At 38.2% G+C, this 22,930-nt stretch overlaps 1 protein-coding gene across 1 annotated transcript; it reads right to left on the bottom strand.

The window, feature by feature from the left end:
* Positions 1-6,230: 6,230 nt before the first annotated feature.
* LOC136266446 (uncharacterized) lies at positions 6,231-11,075 on the bottom strand. The gene is made up of 10 exons (XM_066061464.1): positions 10,891-11,075; positions 10,159-10,390; positions 9,922-10,107; positions 9,742-9,861; positions 8,429-9,624; positions 8,199-8,372; positions 7,956-8,144; positions 7,703-7,835; positions 6,802-7,649; positions 6,231-6,743 (listed from the first exon to the last, which is right to left on the bottom strand). Exons 2-10 carry the CDS (start codon positions 10,388-10,390, stop codon positions 6,246-6,248), a joined length of 3,576 nt encoding a protein of 1,191 aa, XP_065917536.1. The 5' UTR covers positions 10,891-11,075; the 3' UTR covers positions 6,231-6,245.
* Between the last annotated feature and the right edge of the window lie 11,855 nt (positions 11,076-22,930).

Raw genomic sequence — 22,930 nt, 5'->3', positions numbered from 1 at the left:
ATGCTGATTAACTTGCTCTTACTATCAAAATGTAGCCAGATACTGTAGCAACACTCATGGAAAATTCTAGGCAATTATATGCCATGATCAAAAATTTATGAAGGATCAAAGTTCAAAAAATGGGTCAAATTTTGTGTGTGAAAAAGGTACCTTTTTGCAAATCCGGTCACATATCACAATTGTTTTATGTATGTAAGTCATGTGAAATTTACTATTCACTTAATAAAACAGACTAAGAAAATTGTATTCTGAGTCATGTGAGCTATCTAATTCAGTCTTATAGAATAAAATTATTTCGTCCATCTGCAATGTCTGCAATGTTGTTTTTGAATATTGGTGTATGAGAAACTGACAGCTAAGTTTACATGGCTTAAGCGGAAATTTATTTTGTATGCAATCAATGATTACAAAAATATTATACATTTTTGGTGAGTACATATGAGGTGAATTATGGTTAGAGGGTGGTGATGGTGGACCAACTCTAACCAATAGCTTGACACATACAGGCATTATTATGCTTATTATGCTTATATCTTATCAAAACTAGCCAAGAATAAACCTATATAATATCAGGAGCACATCAAATCATACGGACAAGGGAGCATGTAACTCCATAAACAGCAAAATTCAAACATGGCTGCCATGTACTATAAGTAACTTTTAAAAAATTTCTAATTAGGATATAATGCAGGGGGCACATGCTTGAGTATGTCATGTTCCACTGCAATGAAGCAAAGCTATGGAAACAAAGTTCAATAGCACGACAGAGGAATAGTAGCACAGGCTTAGCATGACAGTCTTTCTACAGTCGATGATCATGCAAAATTACTCTGCTTGACTATTCCAAGCTCTACCTTCAACTCGACAATCTTCCTATTGAAGCAGCTTTGCTACCTTCACATAAGACGATGGAGTAGCAGCCCATTCAGTGTATCCCTGTTGTGCGTAAGAATGATGTAACCAATTATATACATAGTAACACTGGATGCCGTGTTTGAATTTTTCCCATAGTATTGGTTGTGTACAGTGTTACATGCTCCCGTGTCCATAGGATTTGATGAGCTCATGATAATATATACATATAGATATAGAACTAGAATGGCTACGAAACAAAACTGAATCTGACTATATATACACTTACCCTAAACCTGACCCATAGAAACAATAATTTTGTTTGGAAGAAATGAGAGTGTACTAATCCAGAGATCATGGTTCAACTTTGCAGTTTGCACTATCACCTTTTTGTATTTTTTTGGTCAGTGTCAATAGTTGGTCAATATACATCAGTAAAGTGTGTGAAGCTCCAAAATTGCTATCACTGCGTGCTTGTATCACAATATATGAATCAAATACCTTTAAATAAAGCATCATTTTTGCTAGTATAAATACAAGTTAAGTATTGTTAAACTGTACAATATGTAACTCTCAAAGGTGTATGTAACCAAAACAATTTAGGAGGAATATAATTATTGATTGCTCTATTAGAGTCAAGTGTAGTGTGATTGCTCTAGTTATCTAGTTTACCATACATCAGTTCCAATAGTAGGGAATGCAATTAGTCTCAATTGCTTGGTTTGTTTTTGTAATTGCAATGTTACTCTGACAGTATAGAGTAATTCTGTTGACAACTGATGTTACCATAGTGACAGATACCCTATTTTATAGCAAAATGTGGTTGCTTTAGCAACGATTTGCTAGGTAACCATTGCTAAGGTAAACCTCTCATAGCAATAGTTGCTAGGTAATGGTTGCTAAGTCTGCTTAGCCTTTTGCAGTGGTTATTTTTTGCATTTCTGTTGCTTAGTGCTTAGTAACAGTTGCTATGGTTGTCAGATTATTTAGCATGAAGGGTGGTCACTATGTAATTAGTAGGCAATCACACATATTTTTTGTGCAATTAGGGAATAATTGTACTCGTAACAGTTAAAATTGCACTTGGCAAATCAAGTATAGTGTGATTGCTGTTTTATATTTTGATGACTGGTCTGTTATAGGGCATCTCAATTTCAGTATTTACTATAGCAGTTGCCTTATTGCTAACTATGCTAATGACTGTTCTATCAGTTAATTGCATGTTTCCTAGTGTGTTTGCCAATAATGAACAAACAAATGAGCTTAATAGATCAGTATTATTTGTCTTACTGAAATGAAACCAAATACAGGAATTTTACTTCCAGTAGTATATCCATAGTTGTGTAATCAGCAATTTCTTAGAGTAAAATACAAGTGAATCCATTTCACTCTTCAGGTTGTTCAAGCTGTTGTAGATGCAACGGGATGTTGTTCTTTGGAATTCACTTATGTGGGATTGTGAGTGGTTACATTTGATGGTGGTATATAAAATTAACAAATTTCTTACAGATCTAGTTCAGATATTATTATCACTCTTGAACAAGCATATGCATTTTGCTCTGTTACTAATCCTGGAAGATGTGTACTGGTGAGTAATGTATTATGATTTATCACTGTATAGTATTAGCATCACAAGCTAATTTTCAATGAAATAATATGGAAGTGCTACAGTACTAGATAAACAGACAATACAGAAGCAACTAGCTGATAGACTACAACTGAAAGCAAATTACTTATGCTACAGTAACACTAGCTACCTGTGCATGTATAACTTAACCAAAGTCCAAGTTGTCCTCAGAGGAAAAAGAGGATATTGGCGGAGTATCGTCTTGGCGTTAAACTGCCACAAAGTCACCAAAAGCTGTTGCAGTAGTTGCCACCTGGCAAACTTAGGGGCAAACTTTTTTCATTTCATTTCATATTAGGACACATAACAGCACTTGTGCTGTGACATCAGATGTTGGTACTAGACATACAGTGAAGTCTTACTAAGAATCGACATACCAAAATATAATTTAATGAAAAATTTCCCTTAGAAATTGATCGTCATAAAATCTGATAGTCACATAAGGGATCCAAAAACTATTGCATATAGAAATAAGTGGAATTCCATTAATAAGGTCATGACAAATTTAAGCAAAAGATTGTCACACCTGTAATAAAAAATATTTTGACTTATGGGCTGCAAAGGCAAATAGTCATAAAAATATTAATTGACTAAGTGAGGCAAATAGTAGAGTAACTATACGTGTAGTACTTGATTGGATCCCTGTAGATATAGTCATGCTGGGGTTGATTTCTCAGCCTTTATTTAATAATAATATAAGTGTTTGTCCAGCCTTTTTAAGAAATTGAAGAATTAAACGTCATAGGGTCCTAAGTTACTGTAGTCAGAGTGTATAAAAATCACTCTGTATTGACCAAGGTTTGTGGTACAATTATGTCCAGCTAACCTTATTACTTGAGTGTCACCGCTCCTTGCAAGGTATTTAAGCAGGCTGCATCAATTTTCATTGGTGAAATGGTAAATCTCTGCTGTATTTACTAAAATAACCTCGTCTCAGCAACCCCTTTTCATGTTTAATGTCAGTAAAGAGCAACTCATTTGTTAAATTAATAGTTCACCAATAAGCAAAGGACTTATTACAAAACAAAAATAATAGCTTTAACAGGGGTGAATCTGTATAACTGTGGTTCCATGGGGGTATTTATACAGCGGTTTTTCATGTTGCTTATTGTGTTGATTGTTATACTCCATATAGCAAACTGCTGCTGCCACTTGTGCTGCAATCACAGAAACAGCTAATGTTCTGTTGGTGTCCATCCTTTTGTTATTGATAAGCCTGATTATCTGAGAAGACTGTTCAGTTGTAGTAATAATAATTTTGCTATTATTGTGTGTGCATGTAGTTTAGAATTCATTCTTTTGGGACATTAAATATCAATCATTACTTTTTGTAGTGTGTATAGTTGCTAAGACTGTTGTTTGATGCTATTAAGAACTGTATAGATGTCATTTGTTCAATTCAAAAATAAGCTGGACTGCTATTTATACAAATATTATTGGTTTTTCTGTTACCTGTACTTGTTTTTGTGACTGGTTCTGCATTGTTTACAACTATTCAATTCACTAAAACTCCACAAGTAGTTACAGCTACATTCATGTACCATGAGCAGTGTATGAGGGTTTTGGTAGTTTTTGTTGAAACTTGTTTGCAGAAAGAGAAACTGTCATTTTAAATGAAAAAGTGCATACAATGAATGAAGAAGTAAGTCCTGATTTCTTGCAACCACAATAGGGAAGATCTGGGTGAAGACAGCAAAGTGTGTACGTAATTGCATTAAAGAATAAAGTAATTTCCATTTCTCCACTCACCACAGTTTCAAGTCATTAAATTCTGTGAACATGTGCATGTACGTATGCAACCTCTAGGATGTGTCTGATGGATGACTTGGTTGTAGAGGTGTACTGATATGGGTTTTTGGCATGTACCGATATCCGATATTGATGCAACCATAGATAATATATACGAAAAATATCGCTCCCACACTGCTCTACGAACCCCAAAAGTCGAGGGTACGACTAAAAAGCCATTTTTTTGCATAAACCGCGTCAAACGCTATTTGTTCAAAATTTTGACGATTGTATGCAAGTAATACAACAGTATTGTTCTTACCACCACGGTAAATCCTCTTCATGTTCACAACTAGTAGCTTATCTACCCGTTCTTTTCCTTTCTTCCGTCGGCGAGGTGAAACCTTACATATCAAAGCGAAAGTGTCAATTATTACAATGCTGACGGCTCGCGATTTTTGTATTGAAGTGTGTCCGGTTTCCAATCCCGGGTAAGGTATATATTATCTATGATGCAACCCATAGATAATATATACCTTACCCGGGATTGGAAACGGAGGCAATCAACACCTATCAACAAGTTCACTCAGCGTTGTAGTATCGCGAGTTTAGTGTAACGTAATTCCGTAATTCAGTCCGTGTTTTATAAAATGGCGAATGCTGGAACTCGTAAAAGAACTCGTGCTAGAAAGAAGAGCTCGAAGCGGAAGAGCGGAGAATCCGATGGAAATGACGATGCTGGTTCGTTGTCATTATAGCTAACAATAAACAACCAGCGCTGGTAGCAGAATTTGGGCATTTTTACAGCTTAAACATTCAATCACTGATGTGCCTGGCCTGGCCTTGTTTGTGTGCAAGTTATGTTGATGTAGCCATTCATTAGCTATACCCATAGATAATATATACCTTACTATGCTATACCATACCTGTCTTTTTCTTTCAATGCAGGTCCCAAAGCAAAAGATACTTTTGTGGAAGCACTCAGAAGCGTATTGAATGATGATTCATTTAAAATAATGTCCTCAGAAGCAATTGAAGCAAGAAAAGCGGCACAGATTCTGTTAGACTGGTGTCTTGATGCTGCCAACAATAGCTGTTTTACAACATTTGTTCAGAAGACCTGAAACAGGCAATGAGCTCTTGTAAGAAGAAATCATGCAATCGTGAGAAACTTTGGAGAAATTTTTTTCTGTTGCGCTCTTCAGAGAAATTTCGAGAGGACTGGGTAAATTTTTTGGACTCTGCTAATGTGGCTGCTACACCTATCCTGTATCAGCATTTAACTGATATTTTGTTCAGGGGATACATTGGTGATCATGTGACAGGGTGTACAGCTGAAACCAAGGTTGATCCAGCACCAGCTGTAACAAAACGCGAAGGCAATGCTCTTCGTTATGCTGCCGGCTATGTTTGTAGACATTTACGTAAGAAAATCGAACGCAGTAAACATGAGCTTAAGGAAGAGATGGTATTGTGCCTGATGGCTTTAACAAAGGACACACCCGAAGAACATAGTGAATGTGGCAGTTCTGAAGAATGGACATTAGCACTAGATAGAGGTGGGCTATGGTATGTTAAAGAAACAACATTTATATTGTTTATTGCAATAGAAGAAGAAGTGAGAGAATGCCTAAAAATGTTACTTGGTAGCAACCCAGCAGCTGGAAAAAAAGAGGAGATTGTTGAAAAAGTTATCTCCAGTGATGATGTTGAATTTTATTGGCTGATTTCCACTGCAGATTTCGAGATTGGTGAGAAGGAGGTACATAGTGCACTTCTTAAGAAAATAGTGCAGCTTTATGTGACTATCCGTGGATTTTCATATGCGAGCTTTTGGATGGAGAAATTTAAGCAGTCAGCAAAAAAGAGTACACAGCGGTCAAAAAGCTTACGTAGAGACTTGTATGATAGCAGCTTATAGTATATTATATTATTAACATTTGCAATGCTATGCATAACACAACTTTATTTTGTGATTACAACAACACAGTAAATGATACAAGCGAAATATTAATTAATTGATTAATAAAAATGGAATTTAAGGCAACAGCTTTTGCAGAAGTAATTCTAATACCATTTCTCGCCTAATGCTAGCCATATCACATTGACTAAAGTTGAAAGAAGTTTTGTTAGCCAGGCACTGAGCAATTCTGCATACAAACACACCACAGTCTGAATTATTTGTCTGTTGTGGAACACCTTGCAAAGTAGAGCAATTCCATTCCGTGGTAGAGGCACAGTTGGATGATTTCTCTAAAATATATAATTTTAATGCTTCCAAACATGCTGGATTTGGTTCATGCAGCGAGTCATAATAAACAATCTGTAGGTCAGCTGTGCTTATGCTTGCTAAACACCAGTGTGCTCCAAGGTGCACTGGAACCAACAACAACCTCTTGCTAAATAAATCAGTTTCCTTTGTCCACCGGCACACTGCCTGGGAACCAAAACGTACAAGCTTTGGATAGAAAAATGTGCTGTATACGTAGACATCTGTGTTGGCCTCAGCTACTAATTTCATGTAGCAGTTTATCACCTAGCAAAAGAAAATGGCAACACATAAAAAATAAGTACTACATCACGAATAGCCTTACTTGGTCATTTAACCATCCGGTATCTTTTAAAGTCCAGAAGTCATGACGTGTTAAAGTAATGGTACAACACCTTGATAATTCTTCCTCTGCAGGTCCTGGTCCTAGTGCCTCACTAATCATATCATCATCAGTAGAATGGGCCTTCTGCTCAAATGATATGTCCATTTCTGTCACATCATTTCTATCGTGACTGCCAGCAAGTGTATCCTTTTCATCCATTTCAACAATGTCTACTTCTGCAGAAGTTTGCTGATGCTTATGACTTTTCACCTGATCATTCGAGCAAGATTCATGGGAGGCTTCTGTCACATCTGATGTTGCTTTTTCATTAAGTACTGGTGCTGGCACATCATTACTGTTAGGGTTATTGCTTGAACTGGCAGGCATGTCAACAGTAACAACTTTCTGTACAGGAATATCCAAATATTTTGAAGCTGTAAACAATTCTTTTCTTGGAGCAAATGACTTTTTTTTAACCTTTTTGGCTGCCAGTAACTTCAATTTGCTTTTGAATACTCTTGGTGGCTTTATAAGCTTAGAATAAGATTTGTCCCTACATTTAGCCTTGCACCGTTTCTTAAGTGGCCTGCTCTCCTGCTCTATATCTATAGACTGCTTCTTGCCACGGCAATTTCCTTTTGAAATGCTTCCACAAACAGAATTGATTACTTTCAGTGCCTGACTATTCTTACAAAAATCATTGACATTTGGGTTTTCATGTCTCCCTCCACGTTGCCTTTGGCAGCCAAAGTAATTTTCAAGAGGATCTTGACAAAGCCTCTCACTCAAGAAGATTTTAACTCCTGGTATGGTGAATATGTATTTAACCAGTTCCACAAATGATTTAACTAAAAAAGATTAATTGATAATTAAAATGATATATTATTACTGCATGCAATACCTGTGACAGTGATGCCAAGACGAGTTTCCCTAGGTAGTAACATCATTTCCTTTTGTTTTGGAGAAAATCCTTCCCTTTCATAGACACTTTTCTCCCAGTTCTCCAAGTAAGGCATAAATTCTTCTTCAAGCCACTGCAGTGCATAAGCAAACAATAAAGTACAACATCTACTAAGTAGTTCTCTAAAATGGTCTACTGTCTACAAACAATGTCACACCCCAATGCATACATTATAATAATACCAATAACATACTTGCAAACGAAAATCCTTTTTAGAAGTGTAGGGATCTTTGAATGATTTCCTGCTGTGGTATCCAGTAACAGCATTGGATACGTTGAAGCAATCAAAAAACTTATCGATCATTTTAACAAACTTGACTGTTTCCTGTACTTCTTCACCATAATTCTCTTCAAGCGACTTAGCCACTGTCTCACTAAGAGCCTACACATGTATAATGCATTATACAGCATGCTAATCACATTCTTGTGAACTTACTTGTGCAGCTAAATCCACTCTCATCTTCGAAAACGTCGTTAAATAAACATGCTCGTACTTCAGCTTTTTCACTTGTCTAATAACTCCTCCTTGTTGGGGTACTGCTTGTGGTCCTCCTGTATCATCAAGGTAAAGTTGTTCTAAGTGCCCCCATGATATTTCTTTACCATTGCACTAAATGTAAAAGGAAAAATAACGTACTCTCATTGCAGCTATAGCTATCAACTTACCCATAATTTTCGTTTGTTACTGTTCCAGCTATTTCTAATCGTTTTTAGCAAATGAGGAGGATCAGATATGAAATGCAAGTCACGTGGTCCCTCTCGTGCAAAAGGGTTGGGTACTTTGTAGACCATTTCATCTTTGGCATTGTGGAGTTTCCACAATCGACGATTTGGTGATGCACCATCACACGTAATTCCTAAAACACGGAAGCCCATTCTCTCAAGCCTTGATATTGCCTCCCACACAGGGTCAAACATCAACTCTCCACTGAGGTTGTTACAAGCAAACTGCGCATATGGGTAGTTCAACTTCTGAAAAATGCCTCTCACCATTAGCACCAACATTGAACTTGCGAGTTGTTGTTCATGTTGTGTCTCACCCAAAGCATTCTCAAATTCAAGCAGTTTATTGTTAGTGTTGCCTAGATTGACAAAGCCAATTAAAGAACCCTGGTGTTTATCATATACAAGGTCAGTCTTGATATGAACTTCATCCATGACTAAGAAGACATATCTGTTAAGCTCGTTACTCAAAAAAGCAATGTCGTAAAGCTCTCGATCTGTTTCTGCAGAGAAGCCGATGGTAGTTGATGTATAGTGGGTGTAATCACACAGTGTTCTTTGTGAAGGCAGTTTGATGCATCCTGTTTTCCGCAGTAGTTCATATGATTTTCCAGATAAATGTCTGAGATACAAGCTCCACTTAATGACTAGTGGGTGCCACTTCATTGACCGAGAGTCCTTTATAGAGCATGCTGTTTGCTGTTGGTCCCAAAAAAGGCGTTGAAAAGATCCTTCTGGATACATAGAATGTACTTGCTTTGTGGTTGCATCCATCATAGCCTTCATATCATCATGCAGATCAACGTTTAAGGTTACACCGTCTTGGGTAGCTGCAGTTGAAATCTTCTCTTGTAATCGACAAACACGAAGCTTTGCTTTTTTGCTCTCCTGGTGTAGATTTCTCAAGCGCTCATCTTTTTCAGACGCACTCAAATTCGCATAAGTTGTATGACTGCTGGGATGAGTCTTCTGATCTTTTCGGCGACGTGACAGCATAGCTGATAGTGTTTTCTTGTATTTCTTACAACATATGCACAGCCTGGACTCTTCTGTACTGTTCATCAATATATCACACTCAACATGATAGATGGATAAGCTACCAGTCCTTGCGGTGTCCAGTGCTGCCACAGTGCTGGTTCCTACAAAAGTTATTCACATCAAAGTATGGTGAACACAACAAAGGTATGCACACATAAAACTTGTCATGCTCTATTGACTTTACATACAGTTAAATGTATGCAGAAAGGACAGCTTACTTGAATTATCTTTGAGTTCGCCATTCTGAATGTTTGGGAGCTTCAAGAATGCATCATCACAGTTGCCTTCGCAAACCTTGCTTGTATGTAGAATGTTGATAAAGTTTGATACATGTGAAACTACAGGAAACATAAAATTTCCGTTGCATGTTTAATATCGTACAGCAATCCAACCAATACCTGAATTAAGAGATGTCGGAATGTCTTTCAAAAGAGCAGATGAGGGCTTCAGAGTTTCTCTTTTATAATTCACAATCCATGAGAAGTCTTCCTTAATGGCTAACGATCTTAAAACCTCAGTGCCAGACTCAAAATAACCCAGTTGGAATATTCTCAATTCTGCATTTTGGATTGTATCAATCCACCCTGTAAAAGGAACGATTTAGCTAAGCATCTGCACACACTGTGTCACTATACCTGAAGGAATGCCATTACACTGTTTCAGTCTACTGTGCAAAATATCCAAAGACCTGACTGGTGCATCAACAAATGAGCACAAAGGCAGAGACACTTGAAATGACAGTGGCAGAGACACCTTCAGCACTGACACATCTCTCAAAGGAATTGAAACTGGTAGCCTCTTAGGTTTAGGCTGCCAGTGTTTGTTACTATGAAGTCTAAGCTTTCTGTGACCTCTCCTATCATTCATCTGCAAAAAAATCCAGTGCAAACTATAGCTATATGCATAATAATAAAGCAACAGTTCTGAAAAGGAAATACTTGCATTCACTTGAAGATTCAAGGATTTCGCCTACATCAGTACAAGTCAGCAGCCTTAAAACTATCCTATTTTGTTTGTATACATATGAATTACAGGAAATACTTAAGAAAGAAAGTTAGTAGCCTTTAGAAAATGACCTGTAGGCCTCAAAACTTAATACCTCAAAATCGCTTGTTTCGCAGTTGCGTTGCAATTTGATGGCATAGACGGTAAAACTAAGGGTTTTAAGTTGCATGATTTTGTCCGCTAATGTCTCAGCTTTCAAACAGTGTAGTTTACATCGAAAAATATCGCTCCCACACTGCTCTACGAACCCCAAAAGTTGAGGGTACGACTAAAAAGCCATTTTTTTGCATAAACCGCGTCAAACGCTATTTGTTCAAAATTTTGACGATTGTATGCAAGTAATACAACAGTATTGTTCTTACCACCACGGTAAATCCTCTTCATGTTCACAACTAGTAGCTTATCTACCCGTTCTTTTCCTTTCTTCCGTCGGCGAGGTGAAACCTTACATATCAAAGCGAAAGTGTCAATTATTACAATGCTGACGGCTCGCGATTTTTGTATTGAAGTGTGTCCGGTTTCCAATCCCGGGTAAGGTATATATTATCTATGATGCAACCAAAGAAGCCGATAACCGATAGTCGATCCGATATTTTTTAAGTACACGAAAATGTACAATTACCTACCCTATGTACAACATGTGCATGTATTCATTGCTATACTGTACCTGTGGTGGTATACAGCTTGAGTTTCTATTGTGCAATCCAGACAATTAGGCACCCACAAATATTTTTATGTATACTCCCATGAAGCCTAAAACGGATATTTCTGCATTACTCCGCATTCTAATGGCTTGTGAGGAAGCTGATACAGCAAGTTTCCTTGGTTATCCTGTGACCCTTCTTTTATTACAAAGGTACTCTATAACTGCTTCATTTGTAAAGACTGAACACTACAATCGTGTGCATTTATATGGCTTCTCGTAGCGTAGCGCTTGTTGCAGAGTGAACAATAAGCCACTGGCACTAATGAACCACATGAATAACGTAGAAAACCAATGCACAATCCATTTATGCACAAACCATTGCTACTGTATAAATATCGGTAGCGATATCGGTCCTCCTGCTGTTCTGTACCGATACGGATATTGGTAAAAAATGCCATATCGGTGGCCGATATTGTAGCCGATCCGATTATCGGTACACCTCTACTTGGTTGGTAGTTAAAGGATGTTGTATATAGTAAATAGAGAAACCTGTCTAACTGTATAATGAGGACACCTGTCATTGTGCCATTTGTGTACAAAGTGATCTACTTAAAGCAGCCACCTGCTTAATAAGATCAGGAAATTTTGGTGCAATGCGTGGTGACTGGAATAGACAGGTTTTTCTGGTATTGTAAATGCAACAAGGTAGGCATGCACATAATTGTTTCATAGTGGATGAGAATCTGCAAAATGATCAAAAGTTCCTAGAGGTTAAATAGTAATGCAGCAAATACCATGTAGTATTTATTTAACACAGTTGATGGAAACATGGCTTGAACTGTAGCTTGTAAACCCTGAATGTAATTGTAATTATACACATATAGATATAGCAGGGGTGGATCCAGGATCTGGCAAGGGGAGGGGCACAAGCAGGCCAAGTTGTAGGTGGTTGGGGAGAGCCAGCTGCAGATCCTCTTGTTAGCTAGTTGTGCAATTTTGAAGCAGCAAATAATCTCGCAAATAATACACCTCTTAGTAGTATCTCACTATTGATTTTTACCATTTTGGCCTTTTTTTTCAGGTGGTTGTGAAGTCTTTAAAGGCTCTGAATGTCTCAAACAACAAGATAATTATTTTAGAGGCGCTTAATACACACGAAGGTGCTGGGTGACAATTTTACAGCTACTTCGACTTTGGTTTCAGGTGAATTTGTAATAAATTGCTAGTAAAAGCATATTTTCATGAGTTTCTTGGCCTGACATAAAGTTTGGTAGCTATGTTCAGAGGTGTGGCTGGCTCCTCCACAAGGTGAAGGGGGGGGGGGGGGGGGCATTTGCCCCAAATGCCCCATCCTGGATCCGCCATTGTATAGTCATTAGAATATCTGTAGCTAGACTCTATATATAGGCAACTTTTATCAATAATACTATCATGTTTAGCTGTACTGCTGTAGAGGTACATGCCTTGGCTACACATCTACCTGTCATAAAGTATTCATAGTTGTGGTTTATAATTACATAGTACGTATCTAGCCACAACCTTCTCAGTTATGCGTAACGAGTACCGATAACAAAAACAATGACAAAGCTAATTAATATTGGAATGCAGGATGTTTGGATATGGTAACCAATAATCCAGATCGGTGTGCCAGTCACATGCATGCTTACTAACCGGTTAGCTATTATATCCGGCTTTGGTTCGTTACGCCCCAGTTTGTACTATAGAGAATACTAAAATTACGAGGTCGAAGAAGATGATAACTGTTGTATTTCTTGTCTTGCTCACCTGTATTTGTGTGGCCAGAGGACAGATGACACAGGAGCCGTCCGTACAATGTATTTCTGCGAATTCTACGCTAATGGCCGACACCAACTGCTATGTCGCATATCAGACGTTTCTGGGAGGCGTTGGTCTGGGTTTTAGCATCGATCAAAGTATCTTTGATCAAGTATACATGGAGGGCACTTGTAGGTCAGAAATACTAGACTTTCAAAACAGCTGTGCAGGATTAGAAGAGATAAGAGTGCCGTCATGCAGCTCCCAGTAGAGGAATACACGAGGGGTCACCAACTGATTCGAAATCTCGTACACCTTCAATGAAATCCTGCCTGAAATATGAAATCTTATGTTCTTATCGTGATTCTGCTTACATACTCGTTCTGGTACCGTATCTCAACTGCTCCTGCACAAAAGTAAGAACAAAATCCGATGTTCCGCTCCGCTTCGGATTTGTATTAAGCGAGTTGTGGAAGTCAAACAAAACCAGGAGCTGTAGGAAATACGCCGCACAAAACCAGGAGAGAATCCATGCAAACTGCTCAAAGGTAAGAATGAAATCCGATGTTCCACTCCGCTTCGGATTTGTATTAAGCGAGTTGTGAAAGCCAAACAAAACCAGGAGCTGTAGGAAAGAAGCCGCACAAAACCAGGAGAGAATCCAAACTGCTCAAAGGTAAGAATGAAATTCTATGTTCTGCTCCACTTCGGATTTGTATTAAACGAGTTGTGGAAGTCAAAACAAAACCAGGAGCTGTAGGAAAGAAGCCACACAAAACAAGGAGCTGTGAGAAGCCGCACAAAATCGTGTAAACTGCTCCTGCACAAAAGTAAGAATGAAATCTGATGTTCCGCTCCGCTTCGGATTTACTGAGCAAACTACAAAAACTTAGCAACACTTTATAAACTTAGCAACACACAAACTACAAAAGCAACTAAAGCATACAAATGCTCCTGGTTTTGTGGGGTTTCACACCATATAGGGCTTCGACAGTTGCTCCAGGTTTTGAGGGATTTCTCCCCTAAATGATTGGCCTTGTTTCCCGGTCAGGCTTCAGCTGCAAGTTGCTCCTAGGTTTGTATGGTTTCCTTTGATGGTTATGTCTTCGCTTTGCTCCTGGTTTATATAGCTTCGCAATTATTCTCAATTTCGTGAGGCTTTGCTCCTGCATGAACTTCTATTTCTTTCTCCCATTATTTTTTAGTGTTTCAGAACTTGTTACTCTACACCAACCTGTAACTTAAAATCAGATTTTGCAGCTGTCATTCGATTTTGTGAAATCCTTGATGAAATTTGTGAAATCTTGAGAAATTTGTTCAAGATTTTGAAATCCGTACCCCTTTTTCGTGAGTTAGTGACCCCTCGGCAATAGTCCACTACTCTGTCAAAGAATCATTGATGTTCACACAATATAGCCTCCTTGAAGTATCTGAATGTTTGCTCCTCACACACTGCACAAAATTCCTTTAGATTCTGCTTAGACTGAGTTGATTCAGCTTGTCACCATACTTGTTTCCTTTGTAGTGTAGCTATACACATACTGATTTATGCCGATTAGGAAGGCTGGGCCTCAGACTGTACACTCTAAAGTCAAAGCAGGTAAAAATAACTCACATACTAGTAAAAACAAGTCATGCATTAAGTTCCCTACTTGATATATCCGAAGATGAACACACTGAGTCAGCTATTCCCACAATTAGTACTTCGTTACTAATGACAACCAACAAGAACCACAATCGATCCTTAAATTCGTTTTATCTTTCTTGGGGTGCGTTTGATTACCTGCTGGAAGTGCCACTGATAACTTGTACAGCAATGGTAAGCTGCAAGCTTCAATCTGAGAAAGCATTCCGTTCCGCAGTTTAGTCCATCATTCCGTTCCGTTCCGTTCCGTTCCGTAGAATAGACCCCACCGTCATTGATTCCTTGGTCACGGGGCTTACCCTTGCTCTGGGACTTTACCTGTTCAGACACCCTGGCCCCATCTAATTTATCTACTTCTGCAAGTGGTGCCAGCCGGCTGGCAAACTCTGCAGAGTCAGCTAAGTGCAGAAAGTATTCTTCTCTGATTCCATCATTTCACTTCTCCCCTTTGTGTTGACACCTTGGGTGCTTGGGGATCATGTGCACGCTCATTAGTGAGGCGAATAGGTTCCCGGGTGATGGAACAGTCTGGTGATAATAGGGCCACCCAATTTTTGATTCAGAAGGTTGCCATCATAGGCGGCGGAAAGGGGGGAGCTAGGGGGCTAAAGCCCCCCTCGGTCTGCTAAGGGGGGCTAAGCCCCCCACAGAATGATATCACAACGAAATTATCTTTCTTGGAGTGGGGCTGAAAACCGTGATAAAGATCGAGATACTCTAATAGAGCAGTCACTCTAATAGAGCAGTCACTCTAATAAAGTAGTCAGTGTGTAGCGAGCTATGTAAGGATTTTTATGTAGTTTATCAGCTAGAAATGGTAGCTGGTGAGGTGGAAAGCTCTTGTCAGTTGGTTGTGACCTTTTTTTTTTTTTTTTTTTTGGTCTCACCTTACCAAACTATAGAAATAAGTCTGGGTTAGCCCAGCCCCCCCTCATATCAACTACTTCCTCCGCCGCTGGTTGCCATTGATGTTCAACGTGGCAATGCTGCTTCTGTAATGGCAACAATACCATCATCCCAGGACTGGGCAGAGTTTGCCTCTCTGCCCACTGTTTAAGTGTTTATTTATATTATCATTGTCTTAGTATCTTTAAAAAAAAAAAAAGTATTAGTTTTCACGCCTACTAGGCAAACCGCTTAGAGCAATGAGCTGAAAATCAGTGTATAGCTGGAATAATCTTCATAGAAAGTCCTTGCAGTAGTACAGAAGAATCGGATTACAAACCACTGAGTTATGGTTCGAAAGCCAACTCCGTGTAGCAAATGCGAGATACTCTAATAGAACAGTCACCCTAATAGAGCATTAAGCTAATTTATTTATTCCATTATAGAATTCTATTACATTGCAAGTTATTCTGTAGGGAGTTCAGCTGCAAAAAGTTAATCTTATAGACAGTTCAGCAAGAAGCAAGTCACCTTGTGGATAGTTAAGCAAATATATCACAGTAGAGATTCAGAACATTACAAGTCACACTGAAGAGAGTTCAGCTATAAACAAGTCATGCACCCTGTAGAGAATTCAGCTACAATTAAGTCACTCTCTAGAGAATTCAGCTACACACAAGTCACTGTGGAGAGAGTTCAGCTACAAACAAATTACCCTGTAGAGAGATCGACTACAAACAAATCAACCTGCAGAGATCAGCTACACACAAATCAACTTGTAGAGAGATCAGCTACAAACAAATTACCCTGTAGAGAGATCAGCTAGAAACTATAAGGAGTTCAGCTACAAGCAAATCACCCTGTAGAGAGTTCAGCTACAAGCAAATCACCCTGTAGAGAGTTCAGCTTAAACAAATCAACCTGCAGAGAGATCAGCTACAAACAAATTACCTTATAGATAGTTCAGCTACAAACAAATTACCCTGTAGAGAGATCAGCTACAAACAAATCAACCTGCAGTGAGATGACCTACAAAACGCACCTTGTACAGAGTTCAGTTACAAACAAATTACCCTGTAGAGAGATCAGGTAGAAGAATTCACCTTGTAGAGAGTTCAGCAACACAGAAACCACCATGTAGAGAGTTCAGCTGCAAACAAATCACCCTGTAGAAAATTCAGTTACAAACAAATCACCCAGTAGTAAGATCAGCTAGAAGAAGTTACCTTGTAGAGAGTTCAACTACAAAGAAACCATATGTAGAGAGTTCAGCTACAAAGAAACCACCATGTAGAGAGTTCAGTTACAAAAAAATCACCCTGTAGAGAGTTCAATTAGACGAAGTCACCTAATAGAGAGTTCAACTACAAAGAAACCATATGTAGAGAGTTCAGCTACAAAGAAACCATCATGTAGAGAGTTTAGCTGCAAACAAATCACCTGTAGAGAGTTTGGCTAGAAACAAATCACCCTGTAGAGAGACCAGCTAGAAGAGGTCACCTTGTAGAGAGTTCAGCTACAAAGAAACCATCCTGTATATAGTTCAGCTACATTTCAAGCCGCCCAGTAGAGAGATCAGCTGCAAAAAATATCCTGTGGGGAATAATGGGCATGTAATAAATATATGTATATAATTTGTATAATTACTAATAAAATCAAAAATAATTGAAGTATTAAAATCTTCTTTAAGTTCTTTTCTTCTTCCTGTGGTAAAAAAAAAACACATGGGTTAAAAAAGCCCCAAAGCCAGCCATATGCCGGCTTTGCAGTATACAAATACAAAAAGAAGTGATATCTAATCCAAAACAGCCAAGCTGTAACAGTAGGAAAATCTGCAGACTGCACATTCCGTTAAAAAAAATCGAGATACTCTAATCTAATCAAAAACAGCCAAGCTGTAAAAAGAGGTGCGGCCCCGAAATATGCCACGGTGAAAAAAGATGTGAAATCCAAGGTAGCAGCCAAGAAATGGCTGTGATAGTAGGTTAATGGTTAAATTTTAATGACGACAATTCAGGTGAATTTGGTGCCAAGACCAAGCGGCACAAAATTCACCTGAATTGTCGTTATTAGAATTTAACCATTAACCTACCATCACAGCCATTTCTTCGCCGCCACCTTGGATTTCACATCTTTTTTCACCGTGGCCTATTTCGGGGCCGCACCTCTTTTTACAGCTTGGCTGTTTTTTGATTAGATTAGAGCATCTCGATTTTTTTAACGGAATGTGCAGTCTGCAGATTTTCCTACTGTTAAAGCTTTATAATCACCTCAAAGTGCTAGCATAATTCCTGATTCCCACACATACCCATTATGCTCGAAATTATGCCGGCATGATCGCCGCATCCCTAACACCCACAACTGTTATGGTGTAGTAGGAACACCCTTGGGTGTTTGCACTGCACTAATTCAATTTTGAACACTTCTTGGTGTTTTTTAACACCCTTTGGTGTTTATGTACACCTGGTTTAGTTAATAAAATTAACACAATTCGGTCACACATTAAGTTTGTAAGTCAATAAGAGTATACAGGCTAGCAATTAGGCCCCTATTCGGTGATTATTAGTTTCTCATCCAGCCTTTATAATTATTATGATGCGAGCGGGAGGGTATTACCATTATACCATTATTTTATAATATTAACACACTGATGTACAGACCTTGTCCAAATTGTCTTTTTTTCTTACTACAAACATTTCCTTCACCAGCTGATTCTACTTTTCGTGATCGCCAACTGTTTTTTGACAGTCAACTGAAAGCCTGCTTTGATTAAGTTTTTTTTTTTGATTAAGTAAAATTAAATATATTAAATACAAAATTCTAACTAGCTTAACTACCAAACTAAGTACTTTAACTACAAAACTAGCTACCTTAACTACAAAACAACCTTAATTAATAACTTAGTTCAACAAGTCTATGCCATCTTCTGGGCATAAGCCATAATGCCTCAGGATCATTTTGGCATTATATCGCCACAGAGTAACTGACAAGCGCTGAAGCAATTGCTTCCTTGCAAACTGTCTGGGAATACCACTTTTAACAGTGGTACGGTCGGCAATCGTGGATAAGGTTGATAAAGCAAAGGGTGTCCAAACACCAAACGACTCGCAAACCAGGGGAAAAAATTCACCACCATGGTTAATAACAGTTTCCAAATAATGGTCATCCTTAGCCTCCTCACCGGCAGCAGCAGCTACCCCATGCAGCCTTAGATGCAGCAGCGGAAATGAAGGAAGGCTGAGTTGTGCATCTGACAGAGAGGTCAAAGTAAGCAGGATGGCCTAGAGTAAAATCAGGATGGTAAATGTCCCCAGGACGAGATTGATCAGAGGCAATGCTTTGCTCACGGAGAACACCAGGGTGATCTTGCAGTAGAGCATGATGTACTATAGAAACAAGAGCATCATGGCGTTGGATACGTAGTGGGCCATGAGAGCAACCAAGAAGATGGTCACCAAACTGATCTATATGACAGTAGCGATTTCCAACCAACCAATTTTTCACACATATTGTTGCTACTTAAATTACACACCTTCAATAAATGTTTCACAAGCTGCCGTTCGAGTTAATGGTAGTCAGTGCTTCGTACTTCGTAATGCACCTTACTGGATTAAAATCCATGCGGTATTTATTGAAATATGTCAAATCAAAGTTTGAGAAATAAAAATCCCCATAGGAATCCCATACAAATAATTCCGTACGTAATTCTAATTGGAAGAATACGGCACCGGTGATAGAGAAAGTTTCCGAGTGTTTCCGCGTGAATCTGTGGCAGATGAGGACGAAGAAAGCGTTCCTGGGCAAACTGTATATGTGACCGGATTTGCAAAAAGGTACCTTTTCCACACATTTTACATACCAGCAAACAAAATGTTGTAACACTTGAGTCCTTGCACTGATTAACTTGCTGTTGGTTTCAAACTACAGCCAGATACTGTAGCTACACTCATGAAAAATATCAGGCAATTTATATGTCATGATAAAAAAGTTATGACGCTTCAAAGTTCAAAAAATGGGCCAAATTTTGTGTGTGTAAAAGGTACCTTTTCGCAAATCTGGTCACATATGCTGATTTCGATTTTTCCGTGTGTTTTTTGATTGGAGGACGATTGATGTTGGATTACGACGAAAATATGGCCCTTTTAAAGGTAAATCGCCATCTAACACTGCTCAGAATTCAGCATTACAATCACCCTGGACTTCAAGGCATCCCTCTGCATCGATGCAAGTATAGTTTGAAGGTGAGCAGTTTGTTGTCTTGCGCGGAATTGCAAAATAAGGTTCAAAGTTGAGCATAATATAAATAGCAAGATTAAAGTAGCACACAATAATTATTTTAATAGAATGTTTGACAACTCATTTAATGGAAATCGTAGACAATTTTGGAAGTATATTAGAGCAAAACGTAAGGACTACCATAATATCTCCACCCTAATTGTAGATAGTGAATCTATCTCAGATACAAAGAGTAAAGCCAATGCATTAAACAACTATTTTATAAATAGCAAGATTAAAGTAGCACACAATAATTATTTTAATAGAATGTTTGACAACTCATTTAATGGAAATCGTAGACAATTTTGGAAGTATATTAGAGCAAAACGTAAGGACTACCATAATATCTCCACCCTAATTGTAGATGGTGAATCTATCTCAGATACAAAGAGTAAAGCCAATGCATTAAACAACTATTTTGAGTCAGTCTTCACTAAAGAAAACTTATCTAATATCCCTTCCATGAATGGTTGCAACAACCCTGTGAATGCTCTGCCTACTATGCCAAGTATTACATTTTCAGTGGCTGGTATCCACCATCAATTATCCCTATTAGATACCAACAAAGCCAGTGGGCCAGACAACATTCATCCATATATCTTGAAGAATTGTGCAAACGAAATATCTCCTATACTGCAAGTTATATTCACTCAATCACTAGACACAGGTATACTACCTTCCGATTGGCTCATGGCCAATGTATGTCCTGTTTTCAAGAAAGGAAACCGTACTAGTACCGCAAACTACCGACCAATATCATTGACTTCTGTATGCTCCAAAACTATGGAACATATTATATATCATTCCATAATGAATCATTTAAACTCTAATAGCATTCTCATTGATACCCAGCACGGCTTCAGATCCCAGCACTCTTGTGTTACCCAACTTATTTCACTGATAGAAGACTTGTCACATGCTCTAGACCAACAGAAACAAACCGATGTCATTCTCCTTGACTTTGCTAAAGCGTTTGATAGTGTCCCACATCAAAGACTATTAGTTAAATTAAGACACTATGGTATCAACGATCACATCTGTCAGTGGGTCAATACTTGGCTGACCAGAAGGTCACAGCAAGTAGCTTTGGACGGTACTTTTTCTGACTCGATAGCTGTTCACTCAAGAGTCCCTCAAGGGACGGTCCTCGGCCCTTTGATGTTTCTTCTATACATTAATGATATAACAGAACATGTAAATTCGCCACTACGGTTATTTGCTGATGACTGTTTACTTTACAGAATTATCACCACCAAGGAGGATGCCATTCAACTTCAGCATGATCTTGATCAACTACACGAATGGGCAACTAAGTGGCAATTAAGATTCAATGTAACCAAATGTACTATTATGCGGTTTACCAGATCATTATCACCAATCATTTTCAACTACAAACTAAACAATCACAACTTGGGTACATCAAACCAACACTCCTACCTTGGTGTTATATTGGACAACAAACTATCATGGTCTCCACATATTAGTAATATAGCTGCTAAGGCCAATAGAACATTAAACTTTTTGAAACGCAATCTGAGTTGCTGCTCGTCTAACATCAAAGCAACAGCCTACCTTACGATAGTACGACCGTCAATGGAATACGCTGCAGTCATCTGGGACCCATACCACCATAACAATATTCAACAGCTAGAGAAAGTACAGCGTAGGGCAGCTAGATGGGTCCTAAATGATTTCAACCGAATCAGCTCAGTCACAGCTATGTTACAGCATCTTTCTTGGCCAAGCCTTCAGCTGAGACGTAAAATATCCAGATTACAAGCACTTTTTAAAATTATACATCAAGATTATTTACTGTCAATTCCTCCTCATTTTATTTCAATGACAAGATCCACCAGACTATATCACCCACATCGTTTTATTCTACCAAACTCATCCACCTATTCATACCAACAGAGCTTTTTCTCCAGATCAATTAAGGATTGGAACAACTTACCATCTTCCATCATTGAGAGCAACAATATTGACTCTTTTTCAGCGGAACTGCAAACATTGTATAGAACTCAATAACTGTAATCTTTGTAACTACGTAGCTAAATTCATTTTATGATTGCTTTTCTTTTCCTGAGCATATCAGCTGTGCTGTCTGCTCAGTAACAATAATAATAATAATAATAATCTTTTCAAAAGTGGAGACTGGCATGTGATACCAACCTTACATGGTTTCACACTTACCTGTTGTTATATTCTGGTGTATTTACTGCTGTTTTGATCCATTTTATAGCAGCTTCAGTGATTGTAATTTTGGTCAGAAACTATTTATAATTTCTCTTTGTTGTATAGCGATGTCATTGTGTTATATAATAATTATTATCCTTAGTGCTTACAGTGTGACGAATAAAGTCGAACAGTGTCCAAACAAATCTATTTTAATAATAATATTGGTCTAATATTTTGTTATCTGATTGTCATGTTACCGAAGCATTTGTTAATTGTGACTTGTGATGCCATTACTTATCATGTTATATAATAATACTGATTTTTCTAGTTAGTTATCCCTGAAAATGCATTAGGTACCTGGGTATACTTAGTGTTACACATTACACACAGTTTTATTTGTGAATCACTAGCTTTATTCATGTAATATTCTGAGTGGTCAGTCTACAAAGAAGTGGTCACTTTTGAGAGGTTTTACCTAGTTCATATGCTGTTTTTCATAAAATAGATATGTGGTGAAAATTTCATGTCGTAATTAGTTTCCTATCTAGATTTATGACACTTTGAATATTGTGTTTGGTGCCATGCAATATACATAAAAAGCATTGAAAATTCTGTACACAAAAATCATCACACTGTCAACTTCTTTTGCTTATATCTTTCGACAGAAACCACCAATTGGGGTGGGGTTTGTACTAAAATGACCCTGAAAAATAGCACAATATTTGTCATACCAATGAATGCATGGAATGTTAATTATTTAATTTAGTTGGAAATCTCTAATGACAGACAAACATGTACAAAGTGGTAACAATGGGAAAAGAGGAACACCCAACCATAAACAGGCAGCGATAACAAACTCATGTGGAGAAAAGGCCAAACCCAATGTTGGTTGAGGGATGGCCTTCAGCCAGCCACTGCTGACACCAGAGGAGTGAGCAACAGCACGTAAACGAGCCTGGTCACGGATTGTGGAGGTGTTGAAAATGCTTGCAAATAA

This window comes from Dysidea avara, chromosome 9 (genome assembly GCF_963678975.1).
Source record: "Dysidea avara chromosome 9, odDysAvar1.4, whole genome shotgun sequence".
In the NCBI taxonomy this organism is placed as follows: domain Eukaryota; kingdom Metazoa; phylum Porifera; class Demospongiae; order Dictyoceratida; family Dysideidae; genus Dysidea; species Dysidea avara.
The sequence above is the reverse complement of the archived record's forward strand: the minus strand, read 5'-3'. Positions and strand labels throughout refer to the sequence as shown.

Coding starts and splice junctions, on each gene's coding strand:
- LOC136266446 (XM_066061464.1), bottom strand. CDS start 10,390: ATGAATGATAGGAGAGGTCACAGAAAGCTTAGACTTCATAGTAACAAA. Junction 7,836..7,955: donor AAAAGGATTTTCGTTTGCAA/GTATGTTATTGG, acceptor TATGCACTGCAG/TGGCTTGAAGAAGAATTTAT. Junction 7,650..7,702: donor TCTTGGCATCACTGTCACAG/GTATTGCATGCA, acceptor AATCTTTTTTAG/TTAAATCATTTGTGGAACTG.